This window comes from Lotus japonicus, chromosome 2 (assembly GCF_012489685.1).
Source record: "Lotus japonicus ecotype B-129 chromosome 2, LjGifu_v1.2".
Lineage (NCBI taxonomy): Eukaryota > Viridiplantae > Streptophyta > Magnoliopsida > Fabales > Fabaceae > Lotus > Lotus japonicus.
In genome coordinates, this window is record NC_080042.1 from 85,978,610 (window position 1) to 85,996,569 (window position 17,960).

At 37.0% G+C, this 17,960-nt stretch overlaps 3 protein-coding genes across 3 annotated transcripts; 2 read left to right on the forward strand and 1 right to left on the reverse strand.

The window, feature by feature from the left end:
* Positions 1–344: 344 nt before the first annotated feature.
* On the forward strand, positions 345–6,914 carry LOC130740435 (auxin response factor 4). Its single transcript, XM_057593036.1, has 12 exons — positions 345–1,189; positions 1,286–1,342; positions 1,566–1,751; positions 1,983–2,067; positions 2,168–2,258; positions 2,808–2,972; positions 3,619–3,738; positions 3,829–3,907; positions 4,664–4,826; positions 4,953–5,683; positions 5,770–5,960; positions 6,484–6,914. Exons 1-12 carry the CDS (start codon positions 857–859, stop codon positions 6,665–6,667), a joined length of 2,385 nt encoding a protein of 794 aa, XP_057449019.1. The 5' UTR covers positions 345–856; the 3' UTR covers positions 6,668–6,914.
* A 448-nt stretch (positions 6,915–7,362) lies between these two features.
* LOC130740436 (isovaleryl-CoA dehydrogenase, mitochondrial) lies at positions 7,363–12,884 on the reverse strand. Its single transcript, XM_057593037.1, has 15 exons — positions 12,606–12,884; positions 12,261–12,344; positions 12,112–12,169; positions 11,594–11,718; positions 11,461–11,505; positions 11,198–11,246; positions 11,004–11,113; positions 10,457–10,533; positions 9,883–9,933; positions 9,723–9,787; positions 9,007–9,161; positions 8,865–8,905; positions 8,730–8,784; positions 8,119–8,175; positions 7,363–7,764 (listed from the first exon to the last, which is right to left on the reverse strand). The coding sequence occupies exons 1-15, from the start codon at positions 12,726–12,728 to the stop codon at positions 7,618–7,620; spliced, it is 1,242 nt and encodes a 413-aa protein (XP_057449020.1). The 5' UTR covers positions 12,729–12,884; the 3' UTR covers positions 7,363–7,617.
* Positions 12,885–14,081: 1,197 nt separating this feature from the next.
* LOC130740437 (uncharacterized) lies at positions 14,082–17,925 on the forward strand. Its single transcript, XM_057593039.1, has 6 exons — positions 14,082–14,353; positions 14,432–15,339; positions 16,031–16,223; positions 16,337–16,522; positions 16,685–17,061; positions 17,442–17,925. The coding sequence occupies exons 1-6, from the start codon at positions 14,140–14,142 to the stop codon at positions 17,580–17,582; spliced, it is 2,019 nt and encodes a 672-aa protein (XP_057449022.1). The 5' UTR covers positions 14,082–14,139; the 3' UTR covers positions 17,583–17,925.
* The last annotated feature ends 35 nt before the right edge of the window (positions 17,926–17,960 follow it).

Here is a 17,960-nt window from a genome sequence, read left to right on the forward strand (position 1 = left end):
TTCATAAAAAGTGTTTTGCAAGTGGTATCCAAACATATGTGATCTTTATAATTTTCTATTGATTTCATTTATGTGAAAACTTTCTTTTTTCTTAATTCAAATTAGCATTTGTAATTAAATGGATTAATATAGTAATTTGTTTCGTTCCTTAAGCAAGTAGTTGAAGATCTCACCGTCAGCTTTTGTGAATGAACGAAATGATTCCATACCACTAGTGCGCTGGCAGTGAGGCAAGAGTTTAGTCTTTCACGGTCGTCGGATTCTTTGAGATAGTTTGAACAAGAGAAAAACAGCATTTATGAAACTAGTTAAAAGCTAAGGCAAAGCAAAGCAGAGTGAGGGTGGGGAAGGGTGGGTTGTGTACTGTCTTAGCCTGTCCCCTCCACCCAAAACACACACTCTCTCTCACTCTATCTCTAACAGTCCAAGTCCAAAAGCCACTACCCACATTGGCTTTTCTTGCCTTTTGTTTCTGTGCTTCCTATTCAATTGTCTATGTCTGCTACTTCTGCTCCCTCTTCACAGTACCTGCAAATGGGAGTGGAATCATATTTTGAATTTCTAGTTATTATTTGATACTTTTTTTTCTCTCTTTCCACCCTCTTCTCATCTTTAACCCCTGTCTGTCTTCTGTGTATCATTCTGAACATCATTACTTTGCTGTTTCCTGTTCATCTGGTGTGGTGCCCCTCTTTTTTCATGATTTGACCTCATTTCCATGATATCATAGCTTCCACTTTCTGGGTTTTCCCTTAAATTCATCAACTTGGTTGGTGACACTCTCTAAGTTGTGAAATTTTCTGTTGGAGTGTTTTGAGTTTCACAAGTTACAGAAAACCAAGTTAAGTGAGTGTTCATGGAAATTGATCTGAACCATGAAGTGATTGAGGTGGAGAAGAATGCATTGTGTGAAAGGGAATGTGGTTCTTGTGTTTGTTGTTTGTCCTCTTCAGCTTGTTCATCTAATTCTAGCTCATCTTCACCTGGTGTGTCTTCTTCTTATCTTGAGCTTTGGCATGCTTGTGCTGGCCCTCTTACCTCACTTCCTAAGAAAGGAAATGTGGTGGTGTATTTTCCACAAGGTCACTTAGAACAAGTAGCTTCTTTCTCTCCTTTTGCCCCATTGGAGATGCCCACCTATGATCTTCAGCCACAGATCTTTTGCAAGGTTGTCAATGTCCAGCTACTGGTGAGTACTGAACTGAATTCTGAATTCTCCTCTTGTGTTCATTGAATTCATATAAGGTTACTTTGGTTTTTGCTAAATTCTTATTTCTTCTAACAGGCCAACAAGGAGAATGATGAGGTTTATACTCAGGTTACTTTGCTTCCTCAAGCTGAGGTTGGTTTTTGTTTTGAGTAGTTCTTTAGTTTGGTGTGTTTTTCTAAGCAAGTACTATGTAAATAATTAGATCCTTGTGAAGTTGAGCTTCTTTCACTGTTAATTAAGTTTAGAACTCTATATTTGTCTAAATGTGGAAAATAGCTTAAAATGTTAAATTTAATGCACCAGTTGTTTCTTTGCAACATCCCATGAAGCAACTCTGAATAGACCTTGTTTTCAGTGTGCAGGGAAGCATTTGGAGGGGAAAGAACTTGAGGAACTGGGAGCAGATGAGGAGGGAGATGGAGGGTCGCCTTCAAAATCAACCTCTCACATGTTCTGCAAAACACTTACTGCCTCTGATACCAGCACTCATGGGGGGTTTTCTGTTCCTCGTAGAGCTGCTGAGGACTGTTTTCCTCCTTTGGTGTGACATCTTTCACTGGTCTTTCTGAACATATAGCATGTTTGTATCAATTTTCTTTTCTTTGAATCAATTATGAAATCCAGAAGCTACTCATAGAAACTTCTCTCCATGATTTATTCTGGCTTTAGAATCAATTGTAGAAATATCTCCAAATATGCACATAGTACCAATTCTAAAGTTTGATTGTGAATACTCCCTGAAATTGGTGAACTATTCCCTTGGCTTTTACAGGATTATAAGCAGCAGAGACCCTCGCAAGAGCTTGTTGCCAAAGACCTGCATGGTGTGGAGTGGAAATTTCGTCATATTTATAGAGGTAATGTGATTAGGAGAAAATGGACAACTACACAAGGTGTGGGCGTGTGGCGTCATATGTTGACTAATTAGCACAAATAATCAATCTGGTGATTTGTCAGGTCAACCAAGGCGGCATCTACTCACTACTGGCTGGAGTATTTTTGTAAGCCAAAAGAATCTTGTTTCTGGTGATGCAGTGCTTTTCCTAAGGTATCTATCTATCTATTTGTGTGAGTGTGAGTTTGTGCATGGAGAAATTCTTGGGGTACTCCTGAGGCAAATTTGTTTTGTCTTCTAACCATTTAATGAACTATATTTTTAATGATAAAGTCTTGCTGCATCTAAGAATCTTTCATGGGCATGTTTGTATTGAACTGGGACATTTTAATAGACATTAGTCCCCTGTAGAAAGTAATTTTATCTTTTTATCCAAATAAGTAATATTTTTTGGTGTGCTATTTAATATTCAAGAGCTTATTGTCTTGGTGAGCATTAAGTACCAAACTAGGTAAGAGAGCCAGGAAAAAGAAAATATCTACACACAGAACATACCTCAAAAGCCATGGCTTCTTGTGCATGAAAATCAAGAATTTATGCCTTGCAAACTTTGAAAGCATGAAAAATGAGTAATAATAATCTTTGAATGCCAATTGAATCAAACTTGAGATTCCAACTACACAGTCTCTAAGAAAGAGAAGTCTAAAATCGATCATTCTTATACCTTTCAAATCCTCAGTGCTTATTGTCTGTCTTCTGTAGGGGTGAAAATGGAGAACTGAGATTGGGCATCAGAAGAGCTATTCGACCTAGAAATGGTCTTCCTGAATCAATTGTTGGTAATCAGAACTGTTATCCCAATATCCTATCTTCTGTGGCAAATGCTATATCCACCAGAAGCATGTTCCGTGTTTTCTACAGTCCAAGGTACTAATACTAACTGATCATCTCTTCTTGCTTTGCAAGATGTATGGAGCTCACGCTGCACTTATTTTTTATTTTGTTGTCAGCTGTCTCAATATAAGTAAAATAAAACACTAGTTTCTTACTGTGTTATTATTTCAAATAATTTTGTCTATGCCGTGGCATGATGCAAGGTTGTGTTTGTGTGTGTGTGTGTGTGTGTGTAATAGCACTATGTCTATGACAATTGATAAGAATGATCTTGTGAAACTCCAATATGTGAATGGAAAAAAATAGGAAACACTTTGATTTGGACAGAAATGTCCCTATCCTTCCTAGAAATTCAGATAATAATATCTTTACAGCTTACTTACTAGCCCTGGCCATAACCGTAAGTTCATAACCTATTTATTCAACCAATTTTCTCCTTTTCTGATTCCTGACAAGTAGTGGTGGGAAATGGGTTCCTTCTACTAAGAGCCTTTAAAAAATAAACTAAATGCGATTCTTCCTCTGATTGGTCTTCTCATAAAAAAAATCTTTTGCCATAAGTTTTAATTTCGTATGGATGTAACTTCTTCCTTCTTGGAATGGTAACTCATGAGTCATGATTACTATGTGACTCTAGCAATAAATCTGTAATGATGTGTTTGAATTTGCTATAATACAGAGCAAGTCACGCAGATTTTGTTGTTCCCTACCAAAAATATGTTAAAAGCATCATGAATCCAGTGACCACTGGGACAAGATTCAAAATGAGATATGAAGTGGATGAATCTCCAGAAAGAAGGTAAACCACAACATAATTATAAACCTTACCCCCATGCCCTCCTTGAAAAATGTTTCTTGCTAGTCACATTATGATTTTCCTATCTTGCAGGTGTAGTAGTGGTATGTTGATTGGAACGAGTGATTTGGATCCCTATAGATGGCCTAATTCAAAATGGAGGTGCTTGATGGTACATTTACAATTTTGCTTTACTACTATCATACTATGCAGTATATGTTGACCATATTTATACATTTAGCTCTGAGTTAGTATATTTTTACCAAATTTACAATTTATATGATCTGTCAACCAGATATTATTAATGAGGAACTAACTCCATATATGTATGTGTGTGCGTGTGTAGTGATTATGATCTTTGGACCTTTCTTTTTTCTTCATTGTTTTCCTTTTTTCCCGCAGAGCAGACAATTTCTAGATCCTAATATATATATATAGTGTGTTGTACGTATGTATATGTATATAATATATGTGTTTAGGCCTACTACTGCATGTGGATAAACTCGTATGGTGGTTGATCCAGCTTAACCAATATATAAAGAGAGAGCTTTGCTGGCCATAGTGGTGTTACCTGGCTCAACAGCACACACAAAAAGCATCCCTGTTCGAGACACTTCAACAATTTCTGCAGCGAAAGATGAATATAAAAATGCTACATAAAGACAGAAATTGAATTTATAGAAATATTCTTAACATCAAAATGAATTATTGTGAAGCAAGCCACTTTATTTGTGAACCTCACAAAGGAACCTAACTTCATTTCCTCAACTTTTCTACATAATATTTGCTTGCACATTCTTCATGTTTCATTCTAAATTGTTTTACATATGATGAGAAGTGATGATTTCAAAATCTAGTGTTTTTTAACTGAGTTTATGACCATATCATGATGGTTTCATTAATGCAAGCTTGCTGTGATATCCAACAGGTCAGATGGGATGAGAATATTGATGCTAATCATCAAGACCGGGTATCTCCATGGGATATCGATCCTTCTGGTCATCTGCCTCCCATGAACATTCAGTCTTCCCCAAGACTAAAGAAACTGCGGACCGGTTTGCAGGTTGCCTCACCCAGTCAACTCGTCACTGGTATGAATCCTAATGCTGAGAGATAACTGAAGTGGCATAAATCCTTACTGCAATTCTTAACTTAATCTATCCTCCTAATTGTACTTCTTTATTTCATTTTTGGCTTTTGGGTCGGTTGTGTGGCAGCAAGTGGCAGTGGAATGATGGGCTTTGAGGAGTCTGTAAGATCACCCAAGGTCTTGCAAGGTCAAGAAAATGCAGGTTTTGTGTCACTCTACTATGGATGTGATACATTAACCAACCGGCGAGGTTTTGAGATGAACTCTCCAAGTCATCAAAATCTTGCATCAGCCGGAGTAGGAAAGGTTACTTCGACTGAGCTCATGAGTGTTCACCCTTTCAGTTATGCAGCAGGCTTTATGGAAACTAACAGCTTTCCAAGGGTCTTGCAAGGTCAAGAAATATGTCCAATGAAATCCCTGACAGGAAAGGTTGATTTGAGCCTTGGTGCTTGGGGAAAACCTAATGGAAGTTGCACAACTTTCAACCTCCATCAGGCCACCAATCCCAGCTTTCCATCAGCATATTTTCCTTATGGGGATATTCACAATGTTGGTCATGCTAGCATGTTTGGCTCAAAACCCCCCACTTTCCAGAGAGAAAATGTCTCGTTTAACACGCCGTTCTCTCAGGCAGGGATCATTAGAAATGAAGTTGGACGATCAGATCTCCCAAATGAGCATAAACTGCAGGACAACATTTCTGTTTCTGCTTCATTAGGGGGTGCTGATATGAGGATTCTAGATGATAACAATGTCAAGGCAAATGTAAACTCCTGTAAACTATTCGGGTTTCCTTTGTCTGGGGAAACTAGTCCCCAAAATTTACAGAACCCTGCTAAAAGGAGTTGCACAAAGGTGAGGGATGATAACAAAATGATATTATGATATGCTTTTTTCTCTTTTGATGTTTCACCCACCCATATAACATACCCTGGATGAAGGTTCACAAGCAAGGAAGCTTAGTTGGAAGAGCCATTGATCTATCAAGATTGAGTAGCTACAATGATCTACTGAATGAACTAGAGAAACTATTTGGCATGGAAGGCCTTCTAAAAGATCCTGATAAGGGATGGAGGATCCTGTACACTGACAGTGAGAATGACATCATGGTTGTAGGGGATGACCCTTGGCAGTAAGTATTCTCTTCCTGGACTTAAGTGAACAATCATTAGAAATGCTTCCTTTCTACCTTTTATTGTGTGTTTGGTTCCACATTTGGGAGCCTTAAAATCAATTCTCATTGACCAGAATCACTTTTAGGTGGTTATATTGATGTTTGTCAATGGACTTAGAGAATTGATATTAGTCCCAAAATCAATTTCGTGAGAAGCTAGAGAGAGTATATAACTGAATTTCACAACATTACTTACCCTTTAGAAATCACTTTTTCTATAAACGTATCAAAACATAAATCACTTCACTTCCAACTCACTTCTAACTCACATTTATCGTAATCAATTTTATTAAAATCTGTTCTGACAACGCTTACCCAAACACGCACTTCTAAGTAATAAAACATTTTTCAACGTGTAGTGATGACTGATGGGATAGAACCTTATAGTTCAAGACTTCTAGTATTCTTTTCTAGTCTGTCAAATTCATGTGCTGTACTTCTAAGTGATGCTAAATAAAATGCATTTTTCCTTTGGCTGCAGTGAGTTTTGTGATGTGGTGTCCAAGATCCATATATATACCCAAGAAGAAGTGGAGAAGATGACAATTGGGATGACTAGTGATGATACTCATAGCTGTTTGGAGCAGGCACCAGTGGTTATGGAGGCTTCAAAGTCTTCCTCAGTGGGACAGCCAGATTATTCTCCAACTGTAGTTAGAGTCTAAGTTTCAGGGCTGTCTTGAGTATTATGTTGACCCTGTGTCTATATAAATTTGATTATCTGTGTATATTTGGATGCAATGTTTGATCTACCCTTTGTGCACGTAAGCCCAGCAAAAAAAGCTGCGTGGTCAGCGCTAGAAAGACTGACAGTTAAGTGCACTCAACTAGCTAAATAAGGGCTAGTCTTATCATTATGTAATCAGCATTATGGTTTCCAAATTTCATGCATGTGGTGTGAGATTACTACTATAGTACTCTTGTTAAGAATCTGTATAGGGTGTGATGTGCTTTACTTTTTCGGAAAAACGTACAATTTAGTTTGGACAAAACTTGATGAATGCATATTCTAGATTAGAATCATTCAGTAAAAAAATTCGTGAAAATTTCATGGATTTCAATATCACAGTAGTTCAGATTATAATCTGATCCGCAGTGTAATCCCATATAGCCATTTTTCTGTCAAGAAGTTCCACTTTTTTGCCCACTAAAAATGCCCTTTTAAATGATCAAATGTTATAATATTATTAAATCAAGATTGCCATGTTATAAGCTCTAAAGTTCTATAATGAAATTCATCCTGAAATAGGTTTTATAAAGAAATAACCTCCAGAAAATGACTAGATTTTTATTATAGTTATTCAAAAAGGATTCTGGAAGAAAAAAAGTACTTGTGCAGGAGGCATCAATTACACATTACTTTAGACCTGAACATTTTTTTCCGGCATTGTTTTCCGAGAGGAATAGATTGCTTTGAAGATTTTCACAGCAAAAGTATATAGAAATGTAACATGGAAGCTTTTCCTACTTGCATTAATGATCAGTTCCCATGACTGTAGTTCTTGTTTGATGAATGAAAATTACTTTTTACATACATCTGCAGAGGTATTTTCTCCAAGGCGCTCAATGCCATCCAAAATCCAAAGGACTAGACTAGAATGTAGTGTGTGGCATGTCATTGTTCCTTGAAGAGCTCACGTCCAATAATCATTCTTCTTATCTCACTAGTTCCTGCCCCAATCTCGTAGAGTTTAGCATCTCTCAGGAGACGACCAGTTGGATACTCATTCACATAGCCATTCCCACCTAAACATTGTATGGCCTGCAAAATTGGAGGAGATAAGCACAGAGAAATGTAAACAACAGAACAACAACTCTTAGAATTTGGGCTATGTCTAACTCTACCCCAAAAGCTCACGGTGTGTGGGTTGTTTTACCCTATGTAAGGACTATTTTAGCTATATCTCTAGTTAATATATGTAGTTAATAAGGGACTTTAACATTCCCCCCTCATGCTTAATGCTGGACATATGGAGCGTGAAGTTTGCAGAATTGGGTATCTGCAGGTGACTCATTTATGGATGACCCGAAAAGCTGATATAGGATAGACTCTGATACCATTTTAAAATTCAAGTTATGCCTAACTAACTATAACCCATGGAAGCAACTCATTTACCTGCAAAGCAACCTGGGTTGCTCTTTCAGCTGCACAAAGTATAGCTCCAGCACAATCCTGAAATCAGTAGCCGAGTCAGTATGTTTTAAGATGAATAGGCAAACAACTATGGTGAAAAACAGAAAGATAGAAGTTTGTTGCATTAAAGACTAGGCTGAACTTGTGCTGGTAGAATTATAATGAACCAACATCATCTTAGCTGAAGTTTGGTAAACAATAGCAAAAACATGAACAATAAACAGGAACATATTATACCATGCAAAACCTAAAGCAAAGTACTAGGGTAAAAACAGGAACATGAAAAAACAAAATAAGAAAGGTTAATCATTTCATGCAATACCTGTAATGCATGAAAAATATGGAGAGAATTTCATGAATAGAAAATAATTCATTCAAAGAACAAAATAAGAAGCATACATTTTCAAGAGGAAAAAAAAGTTAAAACATGTTCAGATCAACATCTCTTTTCTAAGAATCAACTCTGCCACCCATAAACTACTCAAAGTAACTTCTCCCCAGAATTGATTTTAGCTTCATAATTAATTGTAGAAGAATTACAAAAAATACACTTAATACCATATTGACCACAAGATAAAGATATGTGGAAGCACCTTTGGATCAACTTTTCCATTGTCACAGTCCCGAGCTACAGCATACACATAAGACCTGAAATGAAGGATGTTATGTACTGCCATGAAAACTTATTTAGAGAGAAAAGAGAGTACGATGACATTAGAACCTTCTACCTTGAGGACTGTAAAGAAGTATACATGTCAGCTACTTTCCCCTGTAACCAAAAGATCAATAGACGTGTGATGGGTAAGATTCACATACTATACACATGCAAGACAATTGCAGAAAATAAGTTAACGCTGTCCATATATGAACCTGTATAAACTGAAACTCCCCAATAGGACGACCAAACTGCTCTCTTTGTCGAACATAAGGAAGGGCAACATCAAGACATGCCTGCATAATACCCAGGGGACCAGCAGCCAAAACAAGCCTTTCTAAATCCAGTCCAGACATCATTACATACACTCCTGAACAAAATGAAAGAGGTGGTTTTACCAAACTATGGTTGATAGTTGACATATGATGAATAATAAAAATAGTTTAAACAGAAAAAGAGAAAAACAGATGGCTCTCTTTGTCTAACAAAGATTAGAACAAACTATGCTCTTTTTTTTATTTCATCGAATGATTAAACATGCTTAGAAAGACAAACACACACACACACAAGAGGCTGATATGATAGATTCATGGATCAATGTTGGGCATATTGCGTAAGGATAATCATAGTCTTGCAACAAACTTTTTCAGGCCGGACTATGAGCCCCTTTGGAACCAAATAATATTTAGTTTGGGGTGAAAAAATATGGATTTAAAGCTAATGGTCCTCAACTTCTGAAATAAGTGGAAGGGTAATTGATTTTCAATACTTGTTGTTTTTAATATAAAAACTTCTTAAAGGCTGTATCAAAAAATAAAAAGCTGAAAAACAGAACTTAAATTTAAGCTCTTTCTTCTCAAGTCTATTCAATAACATAGAGATGATTTCTTTTTAAAATTAATAAAGAAGACTGAAAAAGCAATAGCAAGACCTTTCCCTTCTTTCCCAAGAACATTTTCTTCTGGAACAAAGCAATTCTCAAAGACAAGCTCACATCTGGACACACAATTCCATATTATCAGTAAAAGCAAGGGGGAGTAGTCGGCAATGGGTTAGATGTAGAAAATTTCTCATAGAATATGCATACATACGTATCACTTCCTCGCATCCCAAGTTTATCCAATTTCTGGGCAGTACTGAATCTGTAGTCAAACAGAAATAAATGTTAGATTTTCATTTATGATATAAGGCACCATCATCTCAACAGTGCCATGCGAATTTTATTTTTCTTCTCTTTTCTTTGAGTAATCATGACTCTTTTTCCTCATTCATTTTCAGAGAAATATTTTTAAAAGGCTTACGAATCAATTTGAACTCTTCGTTGCTAAAAGGTTCCAGTACTTTTTCTTTTTTTAACTAAAACTATTTTGCATTCTTGCAACAGAACATGGTAAGTCTCACTACACAGAGTCTAGAGTTGAACAAAAAGTGGGAGAAATTTGGTATAAGGTACTGTTTGATATCCAGTAGTTTTTTTTTTGTCCAAGATATCCAGTAGTTTGAGCAACACCACTTGTGGTCAAAGTGAAACAATAGCTTCAAATCATGTGATGCCCACAAATATTAACCGCCTGTAGTTAGATTGGCCATAGCATATAATCACACTAAACACAGTTTTGTCCACTCAATATCATATAATTTCTGGTCAAGGTTCAGTACAATTACCCAGGCATTCCCTTCTCAATGATGAATGCAGTGATTCCTTTTGACCCAGCTGTTATGTCTGTTTTTGCATAGATAACCTGATTCAATTCACAAAACAATCAAATATTCAATATGCACCCTCAGCATATGCCTAGACTACTAGATCTAGTTTTATACAAAATGGGTATTCCATTTACCCATTTAAGCCATAGGTAAAGAAATTAGTCAAGCAAACTAAGACAGGTCCTCTTAGATTAGTTCTGCTGGATGTTAAATAGGAGTGAAATGTGTGCAATGAAATATGTGATAAATATGGTTAGCATTTATACCCTGCATTTTATACATGCATGGTGTAATAAATTTAGCCTTACGACATATCTTAATTCATCATTTTGCAATCAGGTCCAAAGATGATGATGATGATGATATGTTGTTACATTGAAAGAATGTCCATTGAAATTACAAATTCAGGAAACATTACCCTTTTGATTTTCTTTAGGCATATTAAAAGAGAATGCAGTCAATGAAAAGAGCAAGGGATAGTGCAACGAAATTTAAAGGAACATACTAATGTTTGAGCAACTGGCCCATTAGTACACCACATCTTGTTCCCATTAAGTACATAGCCCCCATCAACACGATCAGCCTTGCATTTCATACTGACAACATCAGAACCAGCTGCAGAAAAGACAAATTCACTTCACAAAATCCTTGGAATATCTAAAAATTAAATACACTACCATTCAATTTCGCATATCTTACAATTGGGCTCACTCATTGCCAAAGCTCCGACATGGTCCCCGGAGATAAGCTTCAAAATTGAACAAAAAAAAAATCAACTTAGCAGATAGATAGATAAACAGGACACGGGAGAATTGAAATACACTATGAATGAGCACACGAAATAGGTAAGAAACAAAGATTATGAGCATTTTGCCTGACAAAGTCAAACTTTGCATTAGAATAGAGAAAGGCAGAAAATATTGCAAAGAGATAAATAAGATCAAACGAAGAAGAACTAGAACCTTTGGCAAGTATTTCTGTTTCTGATCAGGGCTTCCATTCCTCACCTGAACAAAACAGAAGGTAGAAATATTGAAGACTTATCAGAAGATCATCAAGCATATAACAGAAGAGATTTAAGTTCCCTTCAATTACCAGCTGATTGAGACACAGGTTAGAATGAGCACCATAAGAAAGGCCAACAGATGCTGAAGCACGGCTAATCTCTTCCATTGCTATACAATGATACAAGTAACCTAGACCTAGCCCTCCATACTCCTCTGCAAAAAGCAGATATAGAATCGGAGAAGTTTGTTAGTATACAAGGCAGGTCATGTGACAAAGACGCTAATCGCTAAGCATACTAATATTAAGTTCAGAACACCTAAAGAAGAGCAATTTCATTGAAAATGAGGCTTTACTCTCAGACTGCAGATAAAACAGTATCAACCCTTTTAATGGGAAGGAGGGATATTACACAAATTTTAGGGTGATAGGAAGTCATTTGTATAAGAAGAACTGCTTACTCAATTAGCATTCATTATGTTCGCAATCAACACAAAATATACAGGGGAAAAAAAATTGCCAAATGGAAACTATAATAGCAGATAATAGTACCAACAGCATACAAATATAAAAGGGAAATCTTCACAAAGCAATCTAAAAAAGACTACCTGGTGCAGTAATCCCATGGAGATTAAACTCCCCCATGCTTTTCCATAAGTTAACCTCCTAAAATTAGATCAAAACACAATCAGAATGTCCAATCCACTATGAGCTATGTTCATGAAGATGACAATAGAAGTTAGATCCTCATACACACCTTAGGGAAATAATTAGTGTGGTCTATTTTTGAAGCATGAGGGGCAATATTCTCAGTTGCAAACTGAGCAACACTCTCTTTAAACTGTATCATCAAATAAAACCACCTTCAGATCACTAAAAACATAACAAGGTGATATTAAAAAACCCCAATTCAAGAAATGAAACAGTCTTAGAAATGTTTTGACGCAGAGAGATTTCAAGAATACCCAGATGGAAAGTTCGAATCTTTCTTTAAATATAGAAAAAGGGGTCAATCATTTTTTATGAAATTGTCAGAGAACAATCAAGGGTACAACACTGAATCAGTGGAAAAAAAAACATTAGGGAGGTGTTTGAAGGGAACCTGTATCTGGGTTTCATCGAAGAGGAAAGAGGAGGAGGAGGAGAAAGCAGCACGCTGAGACTGAAACTTGGTTCTGAAAAGTGTGGAGAAAATGGAGCTTGTCTTGTTGATCCTATGCATCATGATGATGATAGTTGAATTGATGATGGATTATTGGTACCATTCTGTAACAGTATGGCATTTATATATGTGTATTCTTATTCTTATTGGATGAAAAAGACAATGAAATGCATAAAAAAATGTTGGCAGTTCAGATAAGGATAGAGCTCGACATCTACACATCATTTTTCAGACAAGGAGGATGGTGTTGTTATTTATCTTGTCACGGAACGTTCCCCAGATTTTTTTTCTTAGTCCTAGGTTAGGTGTGTTTCATTGTCTGAATACAGGTGTCATTGTACTTCCCATAATAATCAAACTAGTAAATAAATGGCTTAAATAGCTTTCCCTTTGTAAATTTTAATTTAAGCATCATTAGGGTAGTTTTGTTTTATGTTTTGAAATTTTTAAAAAGCAAAACTAGTTTTATGTTTTACAAAATCGGTTTTAATTTTTTTTCACTTATAAAAGTTGTTGTGAATTTTTGCAAATTTGAGATTTTCCCTGTCATAATAAGACGTGTGTTCTACCAATATCAATGTCACTTAGCATGGTATAGGCCATAGGGTGCGTAGTGATGGGGAGTGACGAAGGTAGTGATGGAAGTTACTAAATGGTGGTGACAGTGTCAATAACAGTTGTGATGAAAGGGATTGGAGGAAGGAGTTAGATGGTGGTTGGTCGTGCAATTGTGAAAATTGAGTGGTGGTGGCAACAATCATAGTAGATGGTGTTGGTCGGTGGTCATCAGATGGTTGAGATAGTGGCATCAGTGGAGGGTACCAGATGGTTGCGATAGTGGAAGAGTCAAGAGTGTACAGGTAATGGTGGGTGACAGGCGGGTGTCAAGTGATGGTAGCAAGAGTAGCTACCGGGTGGCTGTGGTAATGGTGGTGATGATTGTGAAAAGAGGGGGGGGGGGAGCAGTGAGGACGGAAGTTTTATATATTTTGAAACTAAAAGATATAATTACAAAACCATTTTTGGTGGTTTTAAAAACTATGCTAAAGTCATATTGAAATTAAATAAAAGACTCAATTTCTACCCTTTTTAATATAACACGTTTTATTTTCAAATTTACCTTTAAAAAATAAAACAATGAAAACATGGAATAAAATGATCTAACATAAGAATTTGAAGAGGATTGTATTCCATCCCAAAATTAATATTGAATTTTTAGTTTGCTTCTAATTTGAAAATTTGGGATACACACACAAAAGATTACTATATATGCACACCCAATGTGTGTTTATCAAAATTTGAAAATATATGATTTTTTTCATAATCTTTTTAATTGATAATAGAAATTTAAAATAAAATTAAGTTGATTAATAATTTTTAAATTTAAATAAATCGGAGAAACTTGGCATGATTCTCCCACCATTGTTTGAAGCTTAAACCTCACATCAAAATTCAAAACCCTAGAGAGCGAGCCATGGCTTCTTCATCGAAATCCAAGTTCAGCATCTATCAAAACCCTAACTTTTCTGCAGCTCTCACCTCCAACAGTCTTCAACCTTCCAATTACACCTTCTTCTCCATCCTTTCCTTCTTCTCTGCCTCCGCATTCGCCTTTCTCGCTATCATCTTCAGGGAAAATGGCTTCATTGATCTCTTCCTGCTCAAATGTCTTCCTCCTGTTACAGCTTGTAAGTTTCAACCTCAAAATTTGTTTTTTTTAATTATTTATAATCTGGGTATGTTCTCATTGAATTCTTGAATTTTAGATTGGTTTGTCAAGACACTACAAGCTTCATTGGGTATTGTCTCCATTGGAACCTTGTTGGCATTACTCAAAGTCGTGTTTCTGCGTAAAGCTAGGAGTACTGGAGGTGTTGTTGTTGCAGCTAAATCTATGCCTAATTCTAACAATGTTAATAACAATGAAATGCTTCTTACCAAACATCAACTAGAGCTTTTAGGAATGAAGCCGAAAGTTGGTTCGGTTAAGCCCGAGTCGTCGAAAAAGCCCCCGAAGTCTAAACCGCAATCGGGCTCTTCAGAATTGCTTGTCCCACTTCGTCAGCCGATTCCCAGCCCGAGTCGTCGCACTGATGCGGATGGTTCGAATTCTAATAGGGGTGGTAGTGGTCGGTCTATAGGCACCCCCTCGAGGTCGCCCGGTTCATCGTCTCTGTATCTTGTTCCTGGAGTTGTGTCCCCCATGCAGGGTTCAGCCGGAAAGGATTCGGTAGTCTCGAGCCCTTGGTCCAATAGGCGAGCCTCCTCTGCGAATAAGATAACATCGGAGGAAACGCTGGAACAGTTCTTAGCTGAAGTTGATGAAAGAATCACTCAATCAGCTGGGAAACTGTCTACCCCACCGCCTACTGTTCCTGGTTTTGGCATAGTGAGCCCCAATACAGTTACCGGATCGGCTAATACGTCTGGAACTACAAGGCATACACCATTGAGGCCTGTGAGGATGTCTCCAGGCTCCCAAAAGTTTAAGACACCCCCTAAGAAGGGAGAGGGTGACCTTCCTCCACCAATGTCCATGGAAGAATCGATTGAAGCTTTTGAACAACTGGGCATCTATCCTCAAATTGAGCAGTGGCGTGACCAACTCAGGCAGTGGTTCTCTACGGTTTTGCTTAATCCTTTGATTCACAAGATCGAGACAAGTCATGTTCAGGTTCATCTAAATCTTCATCATTTCTTATTTTATGTTCAAAGCAATGTTGTTGGCATGGTATTTGCTAAGATTCTTCCACCCTCAAACCCTATCCCTGCCAAAAAGGAGGAAGTTAAACTAGGCAAGAAAAAAATATTGTGTATGCGAGTTGGTAATGATAATATTCAATTACAACATGGGAATGTTTGTCATGAAATTTTCATCAAGGGTTTAAGGACCACTAATTTGTGTGTTTAGATAACTGGCATAGAATTACGTTTGAGTTTTGAGACAGTTTATTTTGGACTAAGTTGCTTTTAATAGAAAGAGTTGTATATTTGGATAGGCTCATGCAAACATATTACAAGAATGAGTCGTGTTTGGTTACTTAGGAAAAATCATGTCTGGAAAGAAGTGTTTGAAATATATTTACATTTTTTGGATGACCCACCCAAACTATGAAAACCAGTCAAAACCTCATGTTGGCTGTATATCCAACAAAATCTTGCTTGTTCTTAAATGCTGAAGTGATCTCCTATACTGAGGTTCAAATGTATTCGTAGAGGTTAATAGATAATTAATTAATTATGATTATTTATAGTTGTGAACTCCACTAAAAAAAAGCTCAGGTTAGATGCACAAAATATGTAATAATTTGAAGCGTCAGCTAATTTCATTCTTCCCCCTAGCCCTAATATTTTCATATTTACAGGTTATGCAAGCAGCCGCCAAACTTGGTATTTCAATCACAATCAGTCAGGTGGGCAATGACATGTTGTCTACTGGATCTGCCTTACCGACAACTGATAAGACTCAAGACTGGCAACCAGCACTTACTTTTAATGAAGATGGGTTGCTTCATCAGTTAAATTCTACTCTTGTGCAGGCTATAGAGGCTTCCAAATGTACATTACTTCACATTGGTCAATTAAATGTGATTTTCTGTATTCCAAGTTTGAGTATATTTGATCAGTTTCTGAGTTCTGACAAATTCCTGTTGGTTTATGTTTTCTTACAGCCAAGTTGCTTGTTTCTAATATGCAACAGTCCCCACAACAGACTCCTTCAGTTCCTATCATGCAAGAATGTGTGGATGCTATCACTGAACACCAAAGACTACAAGCATTGGTTAAAGGAGAGTGGGTTAAAGGTTTGCTTCCTCAAAGCAGTGTTCGTGCGGATTACACTATCCAGAGGATCCGAGGTAGACAGAATGATGGGTCTATTGCTTTTATTAATCATAAGTTCATAACTTTCATCAGATTTCCTGTTATAAATTGAAGCTATACTTAATTAATCTGGTATTCGGTATGTTGCCTGCAAACACCCGCGCAATCTAATTTTAGTTACCTTGTCTAATTTTCAGAGCTTGCTGAAGGAACCTGCTTGAAGAATTATGAGTATCTTGGAAGTGGCGAAGTATATGATAAAAAGAACAAAAAGTGGACACTAGAGCTACCTTCTGATTCTCACTTGCTCTTGTATTTGTTCTGTGCTTTCTTAGAACACCCGAAGTGGATACTACACGCGGATGCTATGTCTTATACTGGAGCTCAGTCTAGCAAAAACCCATTATTCTTGGGAGTCCTTCCTCCAAAGGAAAGATTTCCTGAGAAATGCATTGCTGTAGTATCTTCTGTCCCTTCTGTGCTGCACCCAGGAGCATGTATGCTAGTAGTTGGAAAGCAGGGTCCCCCAATATTTGCCTTGTACTGGGACAAGAAGGCGCAGTTTTCTCTTCAGGTGGGCTATGCCAATTACCAAACACAGTTGGAATTATTTTGCATAATATATTCTTAAACCTTTGATTCTGTTCTTTTTTTTTTACGGTTTGATTCTGTTCTTTCCCAATATGTATCTATGCACTTTGTGAGTGAGTGTGCTTCTACAGTTGATACTTGTTGGCTGTTGCCAATGATGTTCTAGTCAACTAGTACAGGTTATCTTACTATTAGCATGTTTGGTTTGGATTATTTTTCCTCATAATCAATTCTGGCATTGAGAAGCTACTCACATAACCTTCTCCCCATTATTGATTTTGGCTTTTGAATCAACTGTAAAAGGATTTTCAAACATGTTCTATACTGGCTCCTTTTGGCTAACAGCTCTGAGATTTATTTCAGGGAAGAACAGCGCTCTGGGATTCGATCTTGCTTTTGTGTCATAAAGTTAAAGTCGGGTATGGAGGTATTATTAGGGGCATACATCTAGGTGCTCCAGCTTTAAACATTCTCCCGGTTTTGGAAACAGAATCTGAAGATTGAGTTACTGTATCACTGCAAACCATTCTGCCGGTACCAACATTCTGCACACTAACTTCAACTTCTGCGGTAATCCACTAACTCATAGTGAGACATTTCAGGAATGAACTTGCTTGCTGGGTCTGAATTCCACCTGAATGACTGTTGATTAGGATTCTGTTTAGTCAGCTAATTTGTTCTGTATCTTTTCTAGAGGCCTTTACAGTGCCAGTCTATTGATTTCACTGTATCTATGTTCATCGCAGTTTGGCAGAAATCATGTTAAACCGTTCATGACCAAATTTGTATTAAAACAAATTTAATAACTACACAGACAGTGTAATTAAATTTTGCAGATATTCAAATAGGTTCATCATGTCACCACATCATAATTTTGTTCAA

Excerpts from the sequence above, each read along its gene's own strand:
- LOC130740436 (XM_057593037.1), bottom strand. The coding sequence starts at position 12,728 with ATGATGCATAGGATCAACAAGACAAGCTCCATTTTCTCCACACTTTTC. Across the intron at positions 11,719-12,111 it reads CCATGGGATTACTGCACCAG|AGGAGTATGGAGGGCTAGGT; the intron begins GTAGTCTTTTTT and ends TGCTTTTTGCAG. Across the intron at positions 11,247-11,460 it reads AACAGAAATACTTGCCAAAG|CTTATCTCCGGGGACCATGT; the intron begins GTTCTAGTTCTT and ends TCAATTTTGAAG.
- LOC130740435 (XM_057593036.1), top strand. The coding sequence starts at position 857 with ATGGAAATTGATCTGAACCATGAAGTGATTGAGGTGGAGAAGAATGCA. Across the intron at positions 1,190-1,285 it reads TTGTCAATGTCCAGCTACTG|GCCAACAAGGAGAATGATGA; the intron begins GTGAGTACTGAA and ends TTCTTCTAACAG. Across the intron at positions 2,068-2,167 it reads ATTTCGTCATATTTATAGAG|GTCAACCAAGGCGGCATCTA; the intron begins GTAATGTGATTA and ends GTGATTTGTCAG.
- LOC130740437 (XM_057593039.1), top strand. The coding sequence starts at position 14,140 with ATGGCTTCTTCATCGAAATCCAAGTTCAGCATCTATCAAAACCCTAAC. Across the intron at positions 14,354-14,431 it reads TCTTCCTCCTGTTACAGCTT|ATTGGTTTGTCAAGACACTA; the intron begins GTAAGTTTCAAC and ends CTTGAATTTTAG. Across the intron at positions 16,523-16,684 it reads CACTATCCAGAGGATCCGAG|AGCTTGCTGAAGGAACCTGC; the intron begins GTAGACAGAATG and ends TCTAATTTTCAG.